Source organism: Microcaecilia unicolor, chromosome 4 (assembly GCF_901765095.1).
Source record: "Microcaecilia unicolor chromosome 4, aMicUni1.1, whole genome shotgun sequence".
NCBI classification, from domain to species: domain Eukaryota; kingdom Metazoa; phylum Chordata; class Amphibia; order Gymnophiona; family Siphonopidae; genus Microcaecilia; species Microcaecilia unicolor.
The window spans coordinates 94,476,707-94,497,263 of NC_044034.1; the positions used below are offsets into that span (position 1 = coordinate 94,476,707).

The following is a 20,557-nucleotide window of genomic DNA, read 5'->3' on the forward strand; positions in this document are numbered from 1 at the left end:
AAGATCTCTTTTCCACGCAACTGAATCACAAAGCCCCTCAGTTCTGTTCCAGGCTTCAGGCTTATGACAGATGCCTTCCTCCTGCATTGGGGGACAGGTCTGTTGTACATGTATCCTCCCATTCCTCTTGTAGAGAAGACTCTGCTGAACTCAAACAAGACCACGGGAACATGATCTTAATTGCACCTTACTGGCCTTGGCAGATCTGGTTCCCTCTTTTTCAGGAGTTATCCTCTGAAGAACCATGGAGATTGGAATGTTTTCTGACACTCAGAACGAGGGATCTCTTCTACATACCAACCTTCAGTCTCTGGCCCTCATGGCCTGGATGTTGAGAGCCTAGAATTTGCTTCTTTGTCTGTTAGAGGGTGTTTCCTGAGTCTTGCTGACTTCCAGGAAAGATTCCACTAAGATGTGTTATTTTTTTAAATGGAGGAGGTTTGCCATCTACTGTGAGGGCATGGCCCTAGATCCTGTTTATCATCAGCGTGTAGAGGGTAAGCCCATCTGTGGAGAGCATGTAGTTGTTCGCTTCATGAGAAGTATGCTTTTGTCAAAGCCCCCTGTCAAACCTCCGCTTATGTCATGAGACCTCAATGTCGTTCTCACCCAACTGATGAGAGCACCTTTTGAGCCACTGACGTCCTGCCATCTGAAATACTTGACCTAGAAGCTTATTTTCTTAGTAGCTGTTACTTCAGCTCGTAGAGTCAGTGAGCTTCAGGCCTTAGTGGTGGATGCACCTTATACTAAGTTTCATCACAACACAGTAGTCCTTCGCACGTCTGCATGTACCCTAAGATCTTGCCAAAGGTTGTGTCGGAGTTCCATCTGAACCAGTCGAATGTCTTGCCAACATATTTTCCCCGACCTCATGCCCATTCTGGCAAGAGCACTTCGCACGCCTTGGACTGCAAGTGAGCATTGGCCTATTACGTGGAGCGGACAAGGCCCCACGGACAGTCCACCCAACTTTTTGTTTCTTTTGATACCAACAGGATGGGGGTCACCATTGTGAAACCATTGTGGCTGGCAGATTGCATTTCTTTCACTTATGCCCCGGCTGGGCTGACACTAGAGGGTCATGTCAAGGCTCATAATGTCTAAGCCATGGCTGCATCGGTAGCCCATTGAAGAAATGTGCAAGACTTCGACGTGGTTTTCAGTCCACACATTCACATCTCATTACTGCCTTGAGCAGGATGCCCAACGCGATAGTCTGTTCAGGCAGACAGTGTTGCAGAATCTGTTTAGGGTCTAGAATCCAACTCCATCCCCCTAGGCCCATTTTATTCTGTTCCAGGCTGCACTCTCACTCATTTTGTATATAATTTCAGGTTTATCTGAGTTATGTCCTCGCTGTTGCGAGGTCCAGTTGACCCCATTTGTGAGAATTAATGCTCTGCTTGTCCATGGAAAAGGCGAAGTTATTTACCTATAGCAGGTATTCTCTGAGGACAGCAGGGCTTATATTCCCACAAACCCTCCCACCTCCCCTAGGAATTGTCTCCTATTTTTTTTTTCTTTCTGTAGTATTTAACTGCAGTAGCTGTGCATGAGTGGCATGTGGGAAGGCACCCGTGCATGCGTGGTGGAAAGTGTCTCGTGCTCCACAGAGGCTCTTATGGTTTGTCATAAAGCCCAGACCGGGCAACATGGCACCGTGTTACCCACTTGTGAGAATATAAGCCCTGCTGTCCTCGAAGAATACCTACTACAGGTAAGTAACTTTGCTATTCTGCACATCTTTTAGAACTGTACCACCTTCCACAGGTAAGGTGTGCTTTTTGGTTACTGCAGCCACTAATCACCTTGGGCGATTTTAATTTATCCAGTTCTTCCTGAGAAATGGGATATAGGCAAGACATGGCTCGGGCAACTCTAAGGCTGGCATCTGGAATGGACCATTAAGCAGAAATTAATTCCTTCAAGCCTCATGCACTGGAAAGGACTTAGGTGGTTTTTTTAATACTAACCATCATAGTGTTGGAGGAAGCTGGAGCCTGAGACTCAGGAACAGAAATGTTGAGAACCTCCCGAGCTTTGATAATAAAGGAATGTAATTCTTCTTTATGAAAAACCTAGACTGCTGTAGGATCATCAGCTTGATCATTTAAAATCTTTCCTTTATCAAGTCCCTCAGGGATATGAGAAGGAATGGAAGCTGCTGACATGCCTCCCTCAGAATGTGGAGGAGATACAGGAGAGACAGATTCCACCTCAGAAAAAGTCTCTAAACATCTCCTTTTAGATGAGGGGTCTATCTGCAGAGGCTGAGAAACTTGCAGAGACCCAGTGATATCTGTTTGCCGAGATAAAGCAGGATCTGAATGCTGGTGAGAATACTTGGTGAAGCTACAGAACAAATTTTGGGGAGAATGTCTGCCGAGAAACTGAAGTAGAAGAAACCCAGACATGGTAGAAACATTATTGGCAGAGGTAGCAGGCACTGAAACAGTGGGAGTTTGCGGCAGATAAGAAGCTACTGTACCCACACACGGGGGCTGAACCGCACTGGTTCAGAATGGCCACAGGAGACTGACAAAACTGAGGCAAAAGAAGGGTGCTGAGGTGATGTCCAGTGCGGGAGACTCAGAGCTGCATTTAGCAGCTCCACTTTGAGGGAAACATGCTTATTCGGATTTGCCCTTGTACAACTCGCCCCAATGCTGCTCTGCGCTTCCCACAGTGAGAGCAGCGTTTTTCAGTTTCTGCCGCCATCGAGAGAAAAAGCAAAGCCGCGAGTTTAAAGGAGCAGCAATTAAAATGTAAAGTGACACTTAGCCAACTATAGAAAAATGAAGAACTCAGTCACTTCTGTAAAGAGTATTCTCAAGTATATATAGCCAGAGCTCCCTCCAATTTTAAGCTGCAGGAGCAGAAATGCTGCTTAAAGTACCAGTTTTCTTCTATTCCTTTTTTTTTTCCTGGTAAAGGTGAATGGAGGAAATGGCTAGAGAGCGATGGAGGAGAAGACCTGGCACCACCAGGTGTACCCCCTAAAGCTGGAGCTGCTTAGCCTAGGCACCCCTCAAAGCTAAAAATGAACCGGGAAACACAGAACAGGAGCTAGAGTAAAAATGAGACCAGGAGCTTGTAAGAGACTGTCCACTGTCTGTTGGAGGAGCATCCTGTCCTATATGACAGAGTTCAGTTCAGTGCTCTCTATCCCTATGGACCCCACTTGCTGTAGATGAACATAACCCACAAGTGTCTGGATTCATCTGCTGCTGATGACTAGGAACTAACAGATTCCAGAAACAAAATGTACTTCTTGATTCCCAAGAAGACAGAAGACTTATGCCCCGTATTAGATGTCAGAGATTTCAACCTTTTCCTCTAGAAAGAAAAGTTCATTTCCTTCATTTTCCCAGTAGCTGTGAACACTGGATTTAAATGGCAAATATATTCAGATTTCCAAGAAGCTGTTACCACTCCTTGCTGAAAGCGATCATAGATTGAAGAAATGGGACCAGAAAACTCTCAGATTTCTTTACTAAACCTGAAGGGATATTGAGGAATAAACATAGGCTTTAATTGTTTAAGGGCCTGTATAACTTTAAGGGAAGATAGAGGGTCTAACATAAGGATGCGATGCATTACCACTGCAGTATATCTAACAATCTGAAAATTGTGTGTATTGCAAAATCTTATGAGACTGACACTTCAGTTAACATGGTGATCAACTTGAGCATATGTTCCCAGCCTCCTTTTTTGCCCTCTTGTGTAGATTTAAATCATAAAGGGTGCTGGCAACTGTGTGTTATGGGCAGTCTGCTCCCAAAATTCATATTTCTTTTATTGAGCAGATCTGAAATAGTTCTCCTTCCATTGTTGACCCATCCTCCCTCCTAGGATTGTATTTTTTGCATACTGGGGTATATCATGGCAGAGGTGGAAAACCTGAGCCTAGGTTGTTGTGCTTTTGTATGTTATGGGTTGTTTAACATATTGCTTGTGTGTGTGGGGGGGGGGGGGGGGTGGCTCCAGGAGCTCCCTAGATAGGATGTTATAGGGAGGATCTGAGTCTTGGAGGTGGGCCATTGGGGCACTTGGAAACCCATAGGATTTGAATCTGGCCTGCTGCTGTGTGGTGGCAGCTGGGGTGTCCAAGTTTCAGGATGGGTTCGGGGGGTGAGAAGTTTGAAAGTGCATAGTTAGCAAATCGATAATAGAACTGTTTGTTTCAGCTCAGGTACAGATGAGACCCTTGTTAACCTATAGTATGCACATATACTCATTGTGGGGCTGATGAAGAAAGCTACAATGAGCAGAAGTGTGTGGTTACAGTGAGGTGTGCGCAGTGTTACTGGGTGCACAATGCAGAAAGGGGGTCTCCACAGAAGTAAACGTGGTTCACATGGGTGCCCACTATATCAAAATGAATGGTAATTAGGCCTTTAGCTAGCTATACCTCTGAATGCACAGAAGTAAATAGTGGCTTTTAATGTGCATACAATGTGAGAAATTTACTGCCAAGTCTGGGGCAGTGTAGGAAGGATTTTTTTATGCCGGTTTTGGGATTTAAATTCCACTTTTATGTTTGTTTGTTTGTTATAGGTTTGGTGAACCTCCTAATCCGACATGCGGATCAAGGTGGCTCCAAAAAACCAATAGTGCAGTTTTGTGTTTCTTCTGCAACCAGATCAAAGGCCTGCAACTTTAAAAGACAGAACAGGAGATAACCGATAAATATTAGCCTTACAAATATTTTATATACAAGAAATTTTGTGAGGCTAATATTTATGCACAGAACACCAGTCCTACTCATGAGCAGATGTGTAGTTGCACTTTCTTTTTCTTTGGACATGTGTGTCCTCACTGCAGATTCTTTCCGTGGATGTGTCTGGCAGGCTTCCCTTGATTAGTGCACAAGTTCTATGTGCTTGAATTTTTCATCTCATTAACTTACAGCATTGTTGTGGCATATTTTATTGGTGAATTCACAGTACAAGTTGAGGTCAGCCATCGGCACACGACTTTACTATGTGGTTGTATCAGCCTTTGTGTAGGATGCAGCTTGTTATTTCAGAAGAGGTGGTCGAGAGTCCTGCCTGTCAAAACATCTGGATCACCCATTTTTTCGGATGTATTAATTTACTCATATAAATTCATCTAGACACCTGTTTTAACTGTTCATTAGTCATTTACATTTTTTGCATGTATGTATTTCAAATTTGCATTTAAATGTGCTTCAGGCCTTGAAAATATAGCTCATAGCACTTGCCACAAAATCACACTCCTTATTTTCTTTTTGACTTTAGTTGATAACATGAAATGTATATAGCTGTTTTCAGATGACACAGGACTTTTCAAAGGAGCACTATCAGGATTGGTGTAATAAGAGAATTGTTGGTTGAAAAAGTCATTATTTAAATTTTTTTATAGCCTCATAGTGACATCTTTTTAACTTTTTCTTATTTCTTTCTATTGATGTATGATAGGAATTAGAGCTTTGGTATGTGATATAGCAAGAGCCGATATTTATAGTGTTACAAGTTTGTCATAATACTGAAAGTTTTGCATTGTACTGATAGTTTTCCACAGAGGAAGATGTACAGTAAAGCTTGCAAAAGTGATCTAATCACCATCGAATGTGTGAATGTTTTGAGACTTTAGCATTTTGTCTGGTTTTAATATTTCAGTTTGTGTTGGAACAGCAATTTTAGGGAATATGACTACCTTTGCCTGTTGTGTGATATGGCTGATTATTCTGCGTTGCAGCAGCATGGATATGTAAACTTCAGCTATGGGAGTAAACCGCCCTTAATTTTCTGTCCATCCTGATGTTATTGTCTCTTTAATTTCAGAACAAGTAATAGGCTGTCCTAGATTTTACTGTATTTCCTCTTCCATTTTCCTAATAGGGCTTTATCTTGTTATCTTCTGCAGCTTTTGTTTTGCTCCACTTCCAGAACATTATCCACGGGTTGAGAATGACTCATGTACCTTGCCGGAAATCTAGGGCACTCGAGTTTTCAAAGGTGTAAAGCAGGGGTTCTCAACCCAGTCCTCGGGTTTGTGTTGTGTGTTGGCATACCAAGAGTAACTTTGGTTAGCTGAGTAGATCTGCCTCCACTTATGAAGCAACAAATGTTTGAGCAAGAGCTTTTGGAACAGCTGTTGGTAGTCTGAGAAATGGTTTTTGGTATTCTAAAAGCATGTACCTTTAAACTTTTTATTTTGATTTTTCCACAATCAGTACTGCCAGCCTTGTTACAGAGACTGGTCTAACCCATTAACGTGTCTTCTCGTATATAACAACAGAAATCCCCTTATTATTCCTATCCTCCCCACCCAATATCCTTCTCCCCATGCCATCTTATGAAAACCTACAACAAGCCTTTCCATAGCGTCCCACAGATCAATCCAGAGACGAGTGGGTTATGTCCCTCTACCAGCAGATGGAGATGGGAACAAACTCCCCGAGCCCATACGTCAGGCCCCCTCCCTACCCATCTTCAAATCATTGCTCAAAACCCACCTCTTCAATGTCGCCTTCGGCACCTAATCACTACACCTCTTCCCAGGAATCCGTAACTGCCCCAACTTGACATTTCGTCCTTTAGATTGTAAGCTCTCCTGAGCAGGGACCATCCTGATTTGTTAATTTGTACAGCGCTGCGTAACCCTAGTAGCGCTCTAGAAATGTTAAGTAGTAGTAGTAGTAGTAGTAGTAGTACTTCAGAGACTTCCTTATATGGACCTGTGCATGCATCTTAGCCTCAGTATTGTTGATTCCAAAGCAAAAGAACAAATCCAAAACGAAATCCACTCCTGCCTCTATAAAGCCCATGGAGGCTCTTCCTCCACCGCTCCTGCGGGAGGGAAACAATCCAAAATGCAAACTGTAGACGAAAAGGTGTCACTGTTGTAAAAGGAACCCACAACATCCAAAATTCATCGAAGGGTGGGACTCTGGATTGATCTGTTGGGACTAATGGAAAGAAAATTATCAGGTAAGACATAATTTTACCATATGTTTCAGCTGGTCTGAGGTAGGAGCAGCATTGTGCCAACTCATTTTATCTTTTGAATAGCTCTTATTATGACTTGTTTACTCGTGTCATTTCTTGAGAGAAAAATGTTTTTAAAATTGTTTCATTCCTTTTCATTGAATTGTACTATTATGGTTCCATCTCAGAGGTTCTCAACCATGTCTTTCGGATTCAGGTTTTCAGGATATCTACAATGCGTATGCAAATTTGTATCCAAACTCATCTAATGCATATTTATTGTGATTATCCTGAAAATCTGACTGGCTGGGTGTGTCCAAGGACTGGGTTGAGAACCACTTCTCTAGCTGTATGTTGAAGCTAGCAGCACCTTAAATTTGCTTGTGTGATTAGCTTACTTCTCTTTACTTATCCTCCAGGATGTTTTGACCTATGATACTGGTTTCTAGTGCATTCCCTCTTAGAAGACTTTGCCACTTAGAATAATATTGAAGTCAAAGATTATCTAGATGTCTTCCTGGAATAAATGGTATTTCACTGATTTGTTCATCTTAAACAAGATGTATTCCTTAGGAGGTGATTGCACAACAATTTAATTGAAATTATCCAATTAACAAAATGTAGTGGTCTGAAGGTATCCTTATATGTAGGTACCAAATTAATCTCTTCTATATTTTTTGGAAAGAAGATTCATATTCTGCTTTGCATTGAGGTTGTAGTATATATCTGAGTGCTTGGTGAAGTGGATTGTATTTCTTTGCCATCTTGACTGTATACAGTGGCTTTATATATCTGTAACTCAATCAGCACACTCTGTATTGTACTGAAGGGTGCCAGATCTGGAATGTGGCTTAGCAGCTGTTGCTTCAGGGCTATGTAGCTGCTTCAACAAACATGAATGGAGTCAAATATTTAATGGATTGTTGATGGAAAATACCCCCAGAGTACATCAAGAGGGGGCCTGTGAGAATGTGTGTAGGAAAGGCATGCACTGATCTAAAGATCATGCAGTTTGGAACTACCATGTTAAAGAGAGTGGTTCTGTCCATCTGTCCATTCTGTCTTCTTGTACTCAGATTTGGATAGAGAACTCATAGTAGAATTGTTACAATGTAAATCTCTTTTTAACATATAGTATAGGTGTGAACTATTTATAATCACATTATTGCATAATTTTCCATGTATAATTAATAAATGAAATTCCAGATTTTTAATATGCTCTCATTGACCTGATTTGGAACCTGTTTATGGTTGTGGATCTTTCTCATGTGTTTGTTTTTGTGGGAAATAGAATTGTTGCATAAATATATTCTTCCTTGTCATCAGTAGCAGATGAATCCATTACGAATGGGTTGTGTCCACCTACCAGCAGGGGGAGATAGAGAACACTGAAAACCATAGTGCCTGTAGGATGGCTAGCTCCATCTGCCTCTCAGTATTTCTCTATCTCCCAGCAGGTTAGAATGCAGCTTGTTCAGCTCCTTGAAGATTCTGCCTGGGGTGGCTCCTGTGCTTTTGCCAGTTGTAGCAGGGGTGTTGTGGCTAAGTGGAGCCCACTTTAAAGGCACATAGGTTCGCCCTTTTCCTGCCTTTCCCACCCTCTTCTGCCTCCGGAGTACCTCTGTAGCTGTTTGCCTCCAACTTTCCTCACAGTGTGAAAAAAAAAAAAAAAAGACGCGCTTTTTGTGCGCTGCTATTCTGACTCTTTTCCTGACTGTGCAACATGACCGGAGCTTGTGGCCTCGGCCCTTTGAGGTAAGTGCGGTACTCAGCTCCTTCGGGGAGAGCCCACGGCTGGCGTTCCAATCGGGGTGATTTTGGCGCGAAGCCGCCATTTTGAGTTTTATTCCGCCATTTTTCGGCGAAGGCTGCTGAGGGAGTTAAGCGCTGGTCCCGTTGTGGCAAGCGCAGATCAGCAGCGGGGCTCTGTAAAACGTGCTGTTTAGACAGTAGAGTCAGTACGAGCATGGCGAGCGATGATTCTTCCCGCTCGATGAAGTTGGTAGCGGGCACCATCTTGGAAGTGCCATATGGCTCGACCCCCGCGGTTGCGGAGGAGTCAGAGAGCAGAGGGGTGCCTCGGGCCGAGGCTACCAGAGGAGCTCCGTTCCCCGTGGCTCCTAATTCTGAGATGGGAAGTCAAGGTGAGTTTTTCTTCCCTGAGTTTGTGCTTATTTTACATAAAGCCTTCATGCTGAAAAGAGCTCTGCCGCAGGTGTCTGACACTGCGTTGCTACCTGGTCTCCCTCCTACTGATGATGGCCCAGGGCTGATGTCAAACGTGGATGCCCCTGAGCGTTGGATGTACGCTAAACATAGACGGATAAATTCCCTGTGGAGAGTGGCGCACCCCCCTTTTCCCCCTGTGGTCGGGCTGTGGAGACTCTGAGGGATCTGGCAGGCCTTTGTGGTCTGAGGAGCCAGAGGAAGGTGCCGGTTTACCACTTGTTCTGGATGATCCCACTGAGGTTCGGATTTTCCACCGCGATGAGCTGCCAGCACTTATCTCTGATGCCTTACGTGCCCTCTCTATTGATGATCCTGTTAAAGGCGAGGCCGCCTCTGATAATCCGAGGATGGCGAGTACTAAAGTAGCCTGCTCGAGCCTTTCCTTTGCATGACTCCATCCAAGAGCTTATTTCTGCTCAATGGGCTGACCCTGAGGGGACCTTAAAAGTGGCCAGGGCGATGGGGCATCTTTACCCTCTGAGTGAGGAGCACTTGGCCCGTTTTGGGATGCCTAAAGTGGATGCTTTAGTCACGGCGATGACAAGAAAGACCACCCTCCCAGTAGAGGGAGGGGTCGCCCTGAAGGACATTCAGGACCGGGGCCTGGAATCAGCGCTAAAACGGTCCTTTGAGATTTTGGGCCTAGCCTTAAGGGCGTCTGTTTGCAGTTCTTATGCTGCTCGAGCCTGCCTTTCTTGGTTACAACAGGCAGTGGAACAGTCCGTGGATGGTGCGGAGTCCCTCGATGAGGTTGCACCGTGCATGGAGTCAGCCTTGTCATTTTTAGCTGACGCCCTCTATGATCTGGTCAGAGCTTCGGCTAAACAGGTGTCCGCCCGCCGCCTTCTACGGCTGACATGGCCTCTAAGCAAAGGCTGGTGAAGTTGCCCTTTCGGGGCCTTCTCCTATTTGGAGAGGAGTTGGAGAAGATTGTTAAAAGACCTGGGGGATGCTAAACCCCAGCGGTTACCTGAGGATAGGCCGCAGCCTTCTTCCAAGGGTCAGGTGGTTCCCTCCTCCTCCAGACCTCGCTTCCGTGAAGCTAGAAGGTATCGCCCAGGGCGCTCTGCTGGGTTTACTCAACGTGCCCGCTTTCAGCAGAGGAACTTCTTTCGCTTGGACAAACGCTCCGCAGCAGCAGGCTCAAGGCCAGGAGTTCAGGGCTGTTTTCCACAATGATGGGACGTCGGTCCACTCCTTCTTTACAGCTGTAGGAGGACGCCTTTCCCTCTTTCTCGAGGAGTGGACCAAGATTACCTCAGATCAGTGGGTCCTGGACCTGATCAGAGAAGGTTACCGATTGGAATTCGGTGCCCCGGTGAGAGACGTGTTTGTGGCATCCCGACACGGCACTGCCGTCAAACGGGCGGTGGTAGAGGAGACCTTACAAGTCTGGTTGCTCCTTGGAGCGGTGATCCCTGTGCCTCCTGCCGAACACGGCTCCAGTTGTTACTCCATTTATTTTGTGGTGCCACGAAAAGGGGGGTCTTATCGGCCCATACTCGACTTAAAGAAAGTCAATGAGTCTCTAAGAGTGCGGCATTTTCACATGGAAACCCTGTGCTCCATCATTGCGGCGGTACAGCCAGGAGAGTTTCTCACGTCTCTGGACCTGAAAGAAGCTTACTTGCACATTCCTATATGGCCCCCGCACCAACGGTTCCTCCGATTTGCGGTGTTGGGAAAACATTTCCAGTTTCGGGCCTTGCCTTTTGGCCTCGCCACATCTCCCCGAACCTTTTCCAAGGTAATGGTGGTTGTAGCTGCCTTTCTCAGGTGAGAGGGTATCCGGGTTCACTCGTACCTAGACGACTGGCTCATCAGAGCAGACTCTGTAGAAGAGAGTCGTCATGTCACAGCCAGAGCAGTCTCAGTACTGCAATCTCTGGGCTGGGTCGTCAATGTGCCCAAAAGTCACCTGACCCCCCTCTCAATCTCTAGAATATTTGGGGGTCCGGTTCGACACGGCCTCAGGGTTTGTCTTTCTACCCGACCAAAGGCGGTGCAAGCTTCAGAATCAGGTCCGTCTGCTCCTGAGGATGCCTCGTCCGCGAGCTTGGGACTTTGTCCAGCTGTTGGGGTCGATGACGGCCACCTTGGAAGTGGTGCCATGGGCGAGAGCGCACATGAGACCTCTGCAGATTGCCCTACTTCAATGATGGTCTCCTATGTCCCAGGATTATCAACGCAGACTCACGTGGCTCCCTGAGGCCCGACTCAGTATGGAGTGGTTGCTCTCAGACAGCATGCTGCGGCGAGGAATGCTGCTAACGCTTCCCGATTGGTGCCTGGTGGTAACGGATGCCAGCTTGAAGGGCTGGGGAGCACATTGCCGGGGAAGCTATGCCCAGGGTCTGTGGACACCTGAGGAAACGGGGTGGTCCATCAATCGCTTGGAACTGAGAGCGATATTCCAGGCTCTTCTGGCCTTTCACATGACTCTGGAGGGACTGGCTGTCAGAGTTCTGTCGGACAACACGACAGCAGTGGCCTACATAAATCGACAAGGCGGCACTCAGTGCCAAGCACTGGCCGCAGAGGCCGCTCAGATATGCCACTGGGCCGAGCTACATCTGCAGCTTCTGACAGCAGGTCACATAGCAGGTCAGAGCAACGTGCAAGCCGATTTTCTAAGCAGGTATCAAATCGATCCTGTGGAGTGGGAACTGGCAGACGAAGTGTTCCTTCAGATCTGTGCCAAATGGGGAACGCCCGTAGCAGATCTTACGGCCTCAAGCACAAATGCCAAAGTCCCGTCCTTTTTCAGCAGACGCAGAGATCCTTGCTTGGCGGGGTTGGATGCCTTGGCTCAACTCTGGCCTCCGGGCCTCCTGTATGTGTTCCCTCCTTGCCCCTTAATAGGGCGACTCCTCCTGCGAATTCAGCTGCATCAAGGAGTGGTGATCCTCATTGCCCCGGATTGGCCCAGGCGGCCGTGGTATGTGGACCTCCGGCGGATGCTGATGGAGGCTCCCCTTCCTTTGCCTCTGGTACCGTACCTGTTGACGCAGGGCCCGGTGACCATGAAGGATTCCTGCCGCTTTGGTCTTACAGCATGGCTATTGAGAGGGCGCAATTGAGAGACAAGGGCTATTCTAACAAGGTCATCTCCACTCTCTTGGAGGCCCACAAGCGTTCCACTTCCGTTGCTTATGCTCGGATCTGGCGCCAGTTTGAGGCTTGGTGTGCTTCTAAAGCGATCACACCCATGCGGGCTTCTGTCTCGCCGATACATGACTTTTTGCAGGATGGTGTACAAAAAGGCTTGGCCTATAATTCCCTGTGTGTTCAAGCGGCAGCATTGGCATGTTTTCGGGGGAAGGTCTCGGGCCTCTCTCTGGCTGCGCATCAGGACATTGCACGGTTTCATAGAGGGGTGCTTCGGCTCCGGCCTCCCGTGTGGGCCCCTTGTCCGGCTTGGAACCTGGGGCTAGTATTAAAGGCTCTTCAGTGTTCGCCCTTCGAGCCGCTGAGGCGAGCTTCGGAGAAGGATGTGACTCTAAAGACAGTCTTTTTGGTGGCCATTATATCGGCGAGACGGGTGTCTGAGCTCCAGGCGCTGTCCTGTCGAGACCCATTTCTGCAATTCTCAGAGTCTGGAGTAACGGTACGTATAGTGCCGTCCTTCCTGCCTAAGGTGGTTTCAGCGTTTCACCTAAACCAGCCTGTTTATGTGCCCTCTTTTACTAGGGAGGAGTGTCCGGAATCTTTTGGGCAGTTGCACCTTCTGGATGTGCGCAGGGCTCTGTTGCAGTATCTGGAGATGTCTAATGCTTTCAGGACCTCTGATCACCTTTTTGTACTGTTGTCAGGTCCTCGCAGAGGGTCTCCAGCGTCTAAAGCCACTATAGCCCATTGGCTTAAGGAAGCCATTTTTTCTGCATATCTGCTATCTGGCCGGCCTCCACCTGACGCCTTTAAGGCACATTCCACAAGAGCGATTTCTTCCTCTTGGGCTGAGACGGGAGCACTCTCTCTTCAAGAGATATGTAGTGCAGCTACTTGGGCTTCTAAGCTCTCTTTTGCCTGTCATTACAGGCTGGATGTGGCTGCCAGGAGGGATGCGCTTTTTGGAGCACAAGTGCTTGCGCGTGGTGTGGCTTGTTCCCGCCCTATCTAGGGATTGCTTTGATACATCCCATTCATAATGGATTCATCTGCTGCTGATGACAAGGAAGGAAAAATTCGGTTCTTACCTTGGTAATTTTCTTTCCTTTAGTCACAGCAGATGAATCCATGATCCCTCCCTGATTGATTCTGTTTTGTGTTCAGTTTTTTCCTGCAGACATGTTCCCTCATTGGAAGAAGTTGGAAAACAGTCTTCAGGATTTCTGTTCTACTACAGGAGGTTGAGTTCATCCCTCCTTTGTGTTATTGCTCCTGTTCTGGGGTGTTCGTTCGCTGTGAGGAAAGTTCATGTTATGCTACTTTGTGGTTTAACACTGCTTTGGAAGCTTCAAAATACTGAGAGGCAGATGGAGCTAGCCGTCCTAGAGGCACTATGGTTTTCAGTGTTCTCTATCTCCCCCTGCTGGTAGGTGGACACAACCCATTCGTAATGAATTCATCCGCTGTGACTAAAGGAAAGAAAATTACCAAGGTAAGAACCTAATTTTCCCTTTGAGATGTACTTAAAACATTAATAAAAAAAAAGAAACTTGCCTTGATTAGATCATAAGATTTACAGAGCAGGAACTCTATGTATTTGTACAGTGCTAGTTATATCCAGAAATGGTAGATAAACTAGTGGTGTGACAAATTTGGAAAGAACCAGTAGTTTTAAGCAAATATAAACTGCTTTTTTCTTTCTTAAAGGATATCTAATTTTTTTCTGTGTATCAATAAAAGACTAAGATGGCATAAGCTTTTCAAGCTGACATTATCGTTTGCTTGAATGTATGCAATCTGTTATAGAAAAACAACTTGTGATATCATTTGTTGTGTTAGTGAATATTTAGGAGCCAGCTGAAAACTCAGGAGTCTCTCACTTCTTCTCTCTTCCATTGTCTCAAAATTGTCCCACTAAGTTCAAGAGTAGAGAGGATGGAGTCGCCTCAGGAATAATGCAGCAGCTCTTTGACTTTTTAAGAAACTGATTTCTTATCACTCATTTTCCATTCTTTTGCTATGGACAAAAACAATTCAGTAAATCAGGCCCCTAAGGTGCTGCTATATATCACTGGAGGAAGCCATCAGTCCCCTTTCCTGAAGTACAATATATTGTCAGCTGCGTAGCAAAATCCCCTTGATAGGTGAAGTAAAAAGGCAATTGTTTGCTTCACATACCACCATGACTTGGGACCCCACTAGTCTCTCTTCCCCCATACCCTCTCACATCAGGCTTCACGCAGCCTCTCTCATCTTCTCACCAGTCTTCTCTCAGTTTCTGGCTACAGCCCCAGTCCCAATCTCTTTCTCTGTCTCTCTCTCTCTCTCTCTCTTTGTGCTCTTATACTCCTCACCCCAGTCTTCACCCAGTCGCTCCCTCTCTTCAGTCAAAACAATTCACCTTTCTTTATCTGCATAGTGATATACAGTGCTCACATCTGCTTCTGTCACTATTTTAAGAAACAGCATTTTTGTATACTGGCCATGCCACAATTCAGTTCTTTGTAAATTTGAGCCTTGTATTGGAGGAACTTCGAACTGATCTTGCAATATAAGTCTTGTGAAACCTGAGCCCACAAGACTAACCAAAAGCTAATGCTAAAACCTACAGAGAGCCAATTTGCACAATGGGGAGAGCGAAAGAGTGCTGTTTACTTTGGCAGAGGCAGCAACCAATAGAAAAAAAGAATCAGGAGGGACTAGGATACAATTTCAAGGTGCCATGGCAGCCTGACACCCTAGATTTGTTGAGTCCTGTATTGGTGTATTGAGCTTTAAACCAAAACAAAACATCTTATGCCATGTCTGTATTTTTCAAAAGGAATTATTAAATATTATATATGTGTGTGTTCCCCCTTGAGCACTAGAGATTGCCATTTAGCATCGATCTGCTATTTCAGATTCATTTAGTAACTTTTATTTCTTTGATTCCATTGATAGGGTAGTGTTAAGATTTTTGTGTTTGCAGTTTTCTTTTTATATTTGTTTCCATCCTCTCTTTTGGAAGGATTTTTTTTTTAAAAAGATTTGTAGCCTTTAAGGTTGCATATATCTAAATTTTGGAAATACCTCCAACAATGTTATTTCTACACTATAAATCACTTCTTTCTCTCTCTTTGTAAAATCTTGAGTTCTATTTTTTTTAATTCAAAACAACAAATGATTCTGTGAGTTGGAGAGTTTTTATTCTAAACTTTTATACATCCCGTATAGGTTATATGGCTCAGAAGGCTGCCTGGTTCCTTGTGAGGATTTAGAATTTACCAAATGTTAGATTGTAATATAAACTGTTCACTGTGGTATAGCCACTTGTGTCCACTCTGGTGGTCTATAGTAGGTCTAAGCATTTTAAGACTTCTCTTTATTATTTTCTGCCAAAGGAACTTTATTTTTGTTTGTTTGGCCTGGTAAACTCTTCCAGCCCTGTATTACCACTTTGGCTAGAACTAGCTTATGGTAGTACATTACACCACAAGCTTTTGTTTGCAAATAGTTGGCTGGAGGAGTTGGGTTCTACATTTTTATCTTTTGACTTGTTTAGCACAGCTATTATAACAATCCTCATCCAGGGACCACAGACTGCATAGGTGGGATCCTGAATGTGGCCACAGATTTGTCACTGTTGAGCACTGGTTGGGGTCTCCCATCCCCAACCAGCATGAGAAGCTCAGGAATCAAACTCAAATCCTCAAGGTGCCCCCTCCCCAACTCCCCCTTCATTATCTCCTCAGACCCTTGCTGAATTCTTTCACAACAAGGTTCAAAAGGTAAACCTTGCTTTCTCTACCTCACCACCTCTCCCTCCACTAGTCCGTTCCCCTCTCTCTCCTTCCCCTCATTCCCTTTCCTCCTTTCCTGAAGTTACTATTGAGGAAACTACACTTCTCCTTTCTTCCTCAAAATGTACCACCTGTTCCTCTGATCCCATTCCCACCCACCTTCTTAATGCCATCTCTCCTATTCTTATTCCTTTTATCTGTCACATTCTCAACCTCTCACTTTCTACTGCGACTGTCCCTGCTGCCTTTAAACATGCTGTGGTCACACCTCTCCTTAAGAAGCCTTCACTTGACCCTACTTGTCCCTCTAATTACCGACCCATCTCCCTCCTTCCTTTTCTCTCCAAATTACTTGAGCGTGCTGTTCACCGCCGCTGCCTTGATTTTCTCTCCTCGCATGCTATTCTTGACCCATTACAATCTGGTTTTTGCCCTCTCCACTCAACCGAAACTGCGCTTACTAAAGTCTCCAATGACCTATTACTGGCTAAATCCAGAGGTCAATATTCCATCCTCATTCTTCTTGATCTTTCCGCTGCTTTTGACACTGTCGATCACAGCATACTTCTCGATACCCTGTCCTCACTTGGATTCCAGGGCTCTGTCCTTTCCTGGTTCTCTTCCTACCTCTCCCTCCGCACCTTTAGTGTTTACTCTGGTGGATCCTCTTCTACTTCTATCCCTCTGCCTGTCGGCGTACCTCAGGGTTCTGTTCTTGGTCCCCTCCTCTTTTCTATCTACACTTCTTCCCTTGGTTCATTAATCTCATCCCATGGCTTTTCCTACCATCTCTATGCTGATGACTCCCAAATCTACCTTTCTACCCCTGATATCTCACCTTGCATCCAAACCAAAGTTTCAGCGTGCTTGTCTGACATTGCTGCCTGGATGTCTCAATGCCACCTGAAATTAAATATGACCAAAACCAAGCTTCTCATTTCCCCCCCAATCCCACCTCCCCGCTCCCCCCGTTTTCTATTTCTGTTGTTAGCTCTCTCATTCTCCCTGTCTCCTCAGCTCGAAACCTTGGGGTCATCTTTGACTCTTCTCTCTCCTTCTCTGCTCATATCCAGCAGACCGCCAAGACCTGTCATTTCTTTCTTTACAACATCCGTAAAATCCACCCCTTTCTTTCCGAGCACTCTACCAAAACCCTCATCCACACCCTTGTCACCTCTCGTTTAGACTACTGCAATCTTCTTCTTGCTGGCCTCCCACTTAGTCACCTCTCCCCTCTCCAGTCGGTTCAAAACTCTGCTGCCCGTCTCATCTTCCGCCAGGGTCGCTTTACTCATACTACCCCTCTCCTCAAGACCCTTCACTGGCTCCCTATCCGTTTTCGCATCCTGTTCAAACTTCTTCTACTAACCTATAAATGTACTCACTCTGCTGCTCCCCAGTATCTCTCCACACTCGTCCTTCCCTACACCCCTTCCCGTGCACTCCGCTCCATGGATAAATCCTTCTTATCTGTTCCCTTCTCCACTACTGCCAACTCCAGACTTTGCGCCTTCTGTCTCGCTGCACCCTACGCCTGGAATAAACTTCCTGAGCCCCTACGTCTTGCTCCATCCTTGGCCACCTTTAAATCTAGACTGAAAGCCCACCTCTTTAACATTGTTTTTGACTCGTAACCACTTGTAACCACTCGCCTCCACCTACCCTCCTCTCTTCCTTCCCGTTCACATTAATTGATTTGATTTGCTTACTTTATTTATTTTTTGTCTATTAGATTGTAAGCTCTTTGAGCAGGGACTGTCTTTCTTCTATGTTTGTGCAGCGCTGCGTATGCCTTGTAGCGCTATAGAAATGCTAAATAGTAGTAGTAGTAGTAAATCGTTCCCGTGGCAGTGCCCAGCACTGTCTGTGATCTATTGGACATATCCATGCCAGAGAAACTTCAGCTACTATACTATATGAATATTTTTATAAAGGTGGTCAGTAAATCCCAATAAATAAATAAGATACATCACCAGGTTAGTTTACAAAATAATGCAGTGAAAGTAACAAAAATTGCCAAATTTCAGATGTGAGATGGGCATATAGAAATAATAGACTGTGTTGGATATACTGTGCACAGTTATAGGCGCAATATTGGCCCTGAGAAAAATTGAAATGATAATTTACAGAATCTCTTACTGGACTAATTAAAAGTTGTTGAAGTGTGTGATTTATTTTGTGAACACTTCAGTCCTTTTTTCAGGTATATCGTTCATATGCAGCCTTGCAGCAGGAAATTCCTCGGGTCACAATGGCATCTCCTTTGCTGTGCAGCCTGATGAAAGTTATCAGTATTCAAATTTCTGTTGAACACATGATCAGGATTTTCCCTTATTGCTGTGAAAGTCTGTGATTTTTGAGTTGGCACCAGAGTGTGTAAGGCTAAAACCAGTAAATGCTACTGAGCTGCTCAAGTTAGTGGGTCAGAGTTTGACAAAAGCTGCTGCATCCTCTAAGGCACTATATAGTATGCCTTTTCTCTGATTTATGCAGGGGCATAATACCCACAAAAAGATGTGAAATTAACACCAAGATGGGACTATGTTGATTTTTATCTTGTACTTAAGTGGACACGTGAATTTTGAATCCTATCTGGTTCTCAATGATAGCTTAATTTATGTGTTTTAAGAAGAAAAGCTGTGGAATTGGAAGTTTAATTTTTTTATTCTACTGTCTAGGTTTGTTCATTTGTTAATGCATATTCATTTGATTAGTGCACCTTAAATTTAGTGTGTACTAAATTAATTTAACATACACTAATCAATTTAGAGTGTATTAATTCATCAGTTAACTTGTTAAATTAATTTAGCATGCACTGAACAATAAAACACCCCCAAAATGGGGACATGCATGAAAAGAATAAAAGCAGGACACTGATACGTAACTTATATTTCCTTCCTGTAAATTTTTTTATAAAGTACCATTTAGCTTCTTTTCTTCTGTGCTGATGTTTCATTCTCTGCAGCAGTTGACCCCAGTAGATGGCACAAATACAATAATAATGTTCTTTTCTTTGTTAAAGGTTCAAAGGATCTTGTTGTAAAAGCCCAAGTGTTAGCTGGTGGAAGAGGGAAAGGGACTTTTGAAGGTGGTTTGAAAGGAGGAGTGAAGATAGTTTTTTCGTAAGTTGCCTTTTTTTTTTTTCAATTAAGATTTCTGTTTGTCCTTCTGAATTTAGGAATTTATCTCAACAGATGTTTCAGATCTGCTGCCTAAATCTTTCCTTTTCACTTTAGGTCTTGAGAGAATCTCAAGCCAGTCTGTTTTTCAAGATCATCAGAAATGAATGTTCATGTGTGGCACACATGTGCTCTAAGCATTAAGGAGCCCTTTTACTAAAGTACAGTAAGCTTTTATGCACCTACCACACCTTACTTTCAAAAGCCCTGTGTGATAAATCCAGGGGACATAGCTAGCATCTGTCCTGCCTTTACTGCATAGGCCAGACAATTATCATCAGGTACTGCATTACATGCAGTGGCAGATAGTGCAGGTACTCTTGTGTAATGCGGTGCCAGCCAAAAAGTAAAAACTGAAAAAGGACTGCTGTGACAGCACACCCTGACCTCTTCCTCCATAACAAACCCTGCCCCCAGCACAGAGCTTGACCCTCCCCAACCCTGCCATCTCTCTCCATCTGGAACTACCCAGGGGTCTCTCAGGTAGTCCAGTGGCTCCTGCCCTAGACCGCCAGACTACCAGGGAATTCGTCGAGTAAATCCTGGGGAAAGTGTGTGTGTGGGGGGGCTCTGGTGCTATAGATTTTTGTGATGGGGTGGAGATGGGGGGGGGGGCTGTGATGCCGCAGCTTTTTGATGTGTTTCATCTATGCATTGGTCATGCTACCAAACTTGAGGTGGTAGTAAGTGCAGCTGATCTTTTGGCAGTCATGACATTGCATGGCACCATCCTGTGCAGTAACTGTCAAAACCACTTATTCCTCCTCATGTCATGCTTGTGACCCAGTCCCAGTGCCGTAGCGAGGGCGGCTGACACCCGGGGTGGGCCACTGCTGCGCACCCTCCCCCCCCGGAGCGCATTCTTACTTGAATTAGGAAGCGAGGGGCGGGCGAGAGTGCCGATCCGCCCCCGAGTGCACGTCGCTGGGAGCTGGGTCAGCTCCACTGGTTCCCTGCTCTCTCTGCCCTGGAACAGGAAGTAACCTGTTCCGGGGCAGAGGGAGCAGGGAACTAGCGGAGCTGACACCCCCCAGCGGCGTGCACCCGGGGTGGACTGCCCCCCCCCCCCCCTTCCTATGCCACTGCCCAGTCCTACCTGCATTGAGCAGCTAGTATGTATTTTTTTTTTAACTGCACTGGCTGTTTTTAACAGACAGTGCAAGAGGATTTGCGCTAATGTCTGCCATGTGGTAAAACACATGCTGTCTGCTTAATGCAACTTAGTAAAAGAGCTCCTAAGTTAATTTGAAAATTTTGGCTACCTGGAAAAACAAATGCTTTATACCGTCAAAGGCCAGATTTGAAA

The 20,557-nt window shown here is 45.2% G+C and overlaps 1 protein-coding gene across 1 annotated transcript in view; it reads left to right on the plus strand.

Annotated features, from left to right (window-relative positions):
• SUCLA2 (succinate-CoA ligase ADP-forming beta subunit) overlaps nucleotides 1–20,557 on the plus strand; it is a 145,911-nt gene that overhangs the window by 49,201 nt on the left and 76,153 nt on the right. The window contains exon 3 of the mRNA XM_030200494.1: nucleotides 19,095–19,194. Coding sequence (XP_030056354.1) covers nucleotides 19,095–19,194 — 100 coding nt within the window. The remainder of the gene's footprint in view (nucleotides 1–19,094; nucleotides 19,195–20,557) is intronic.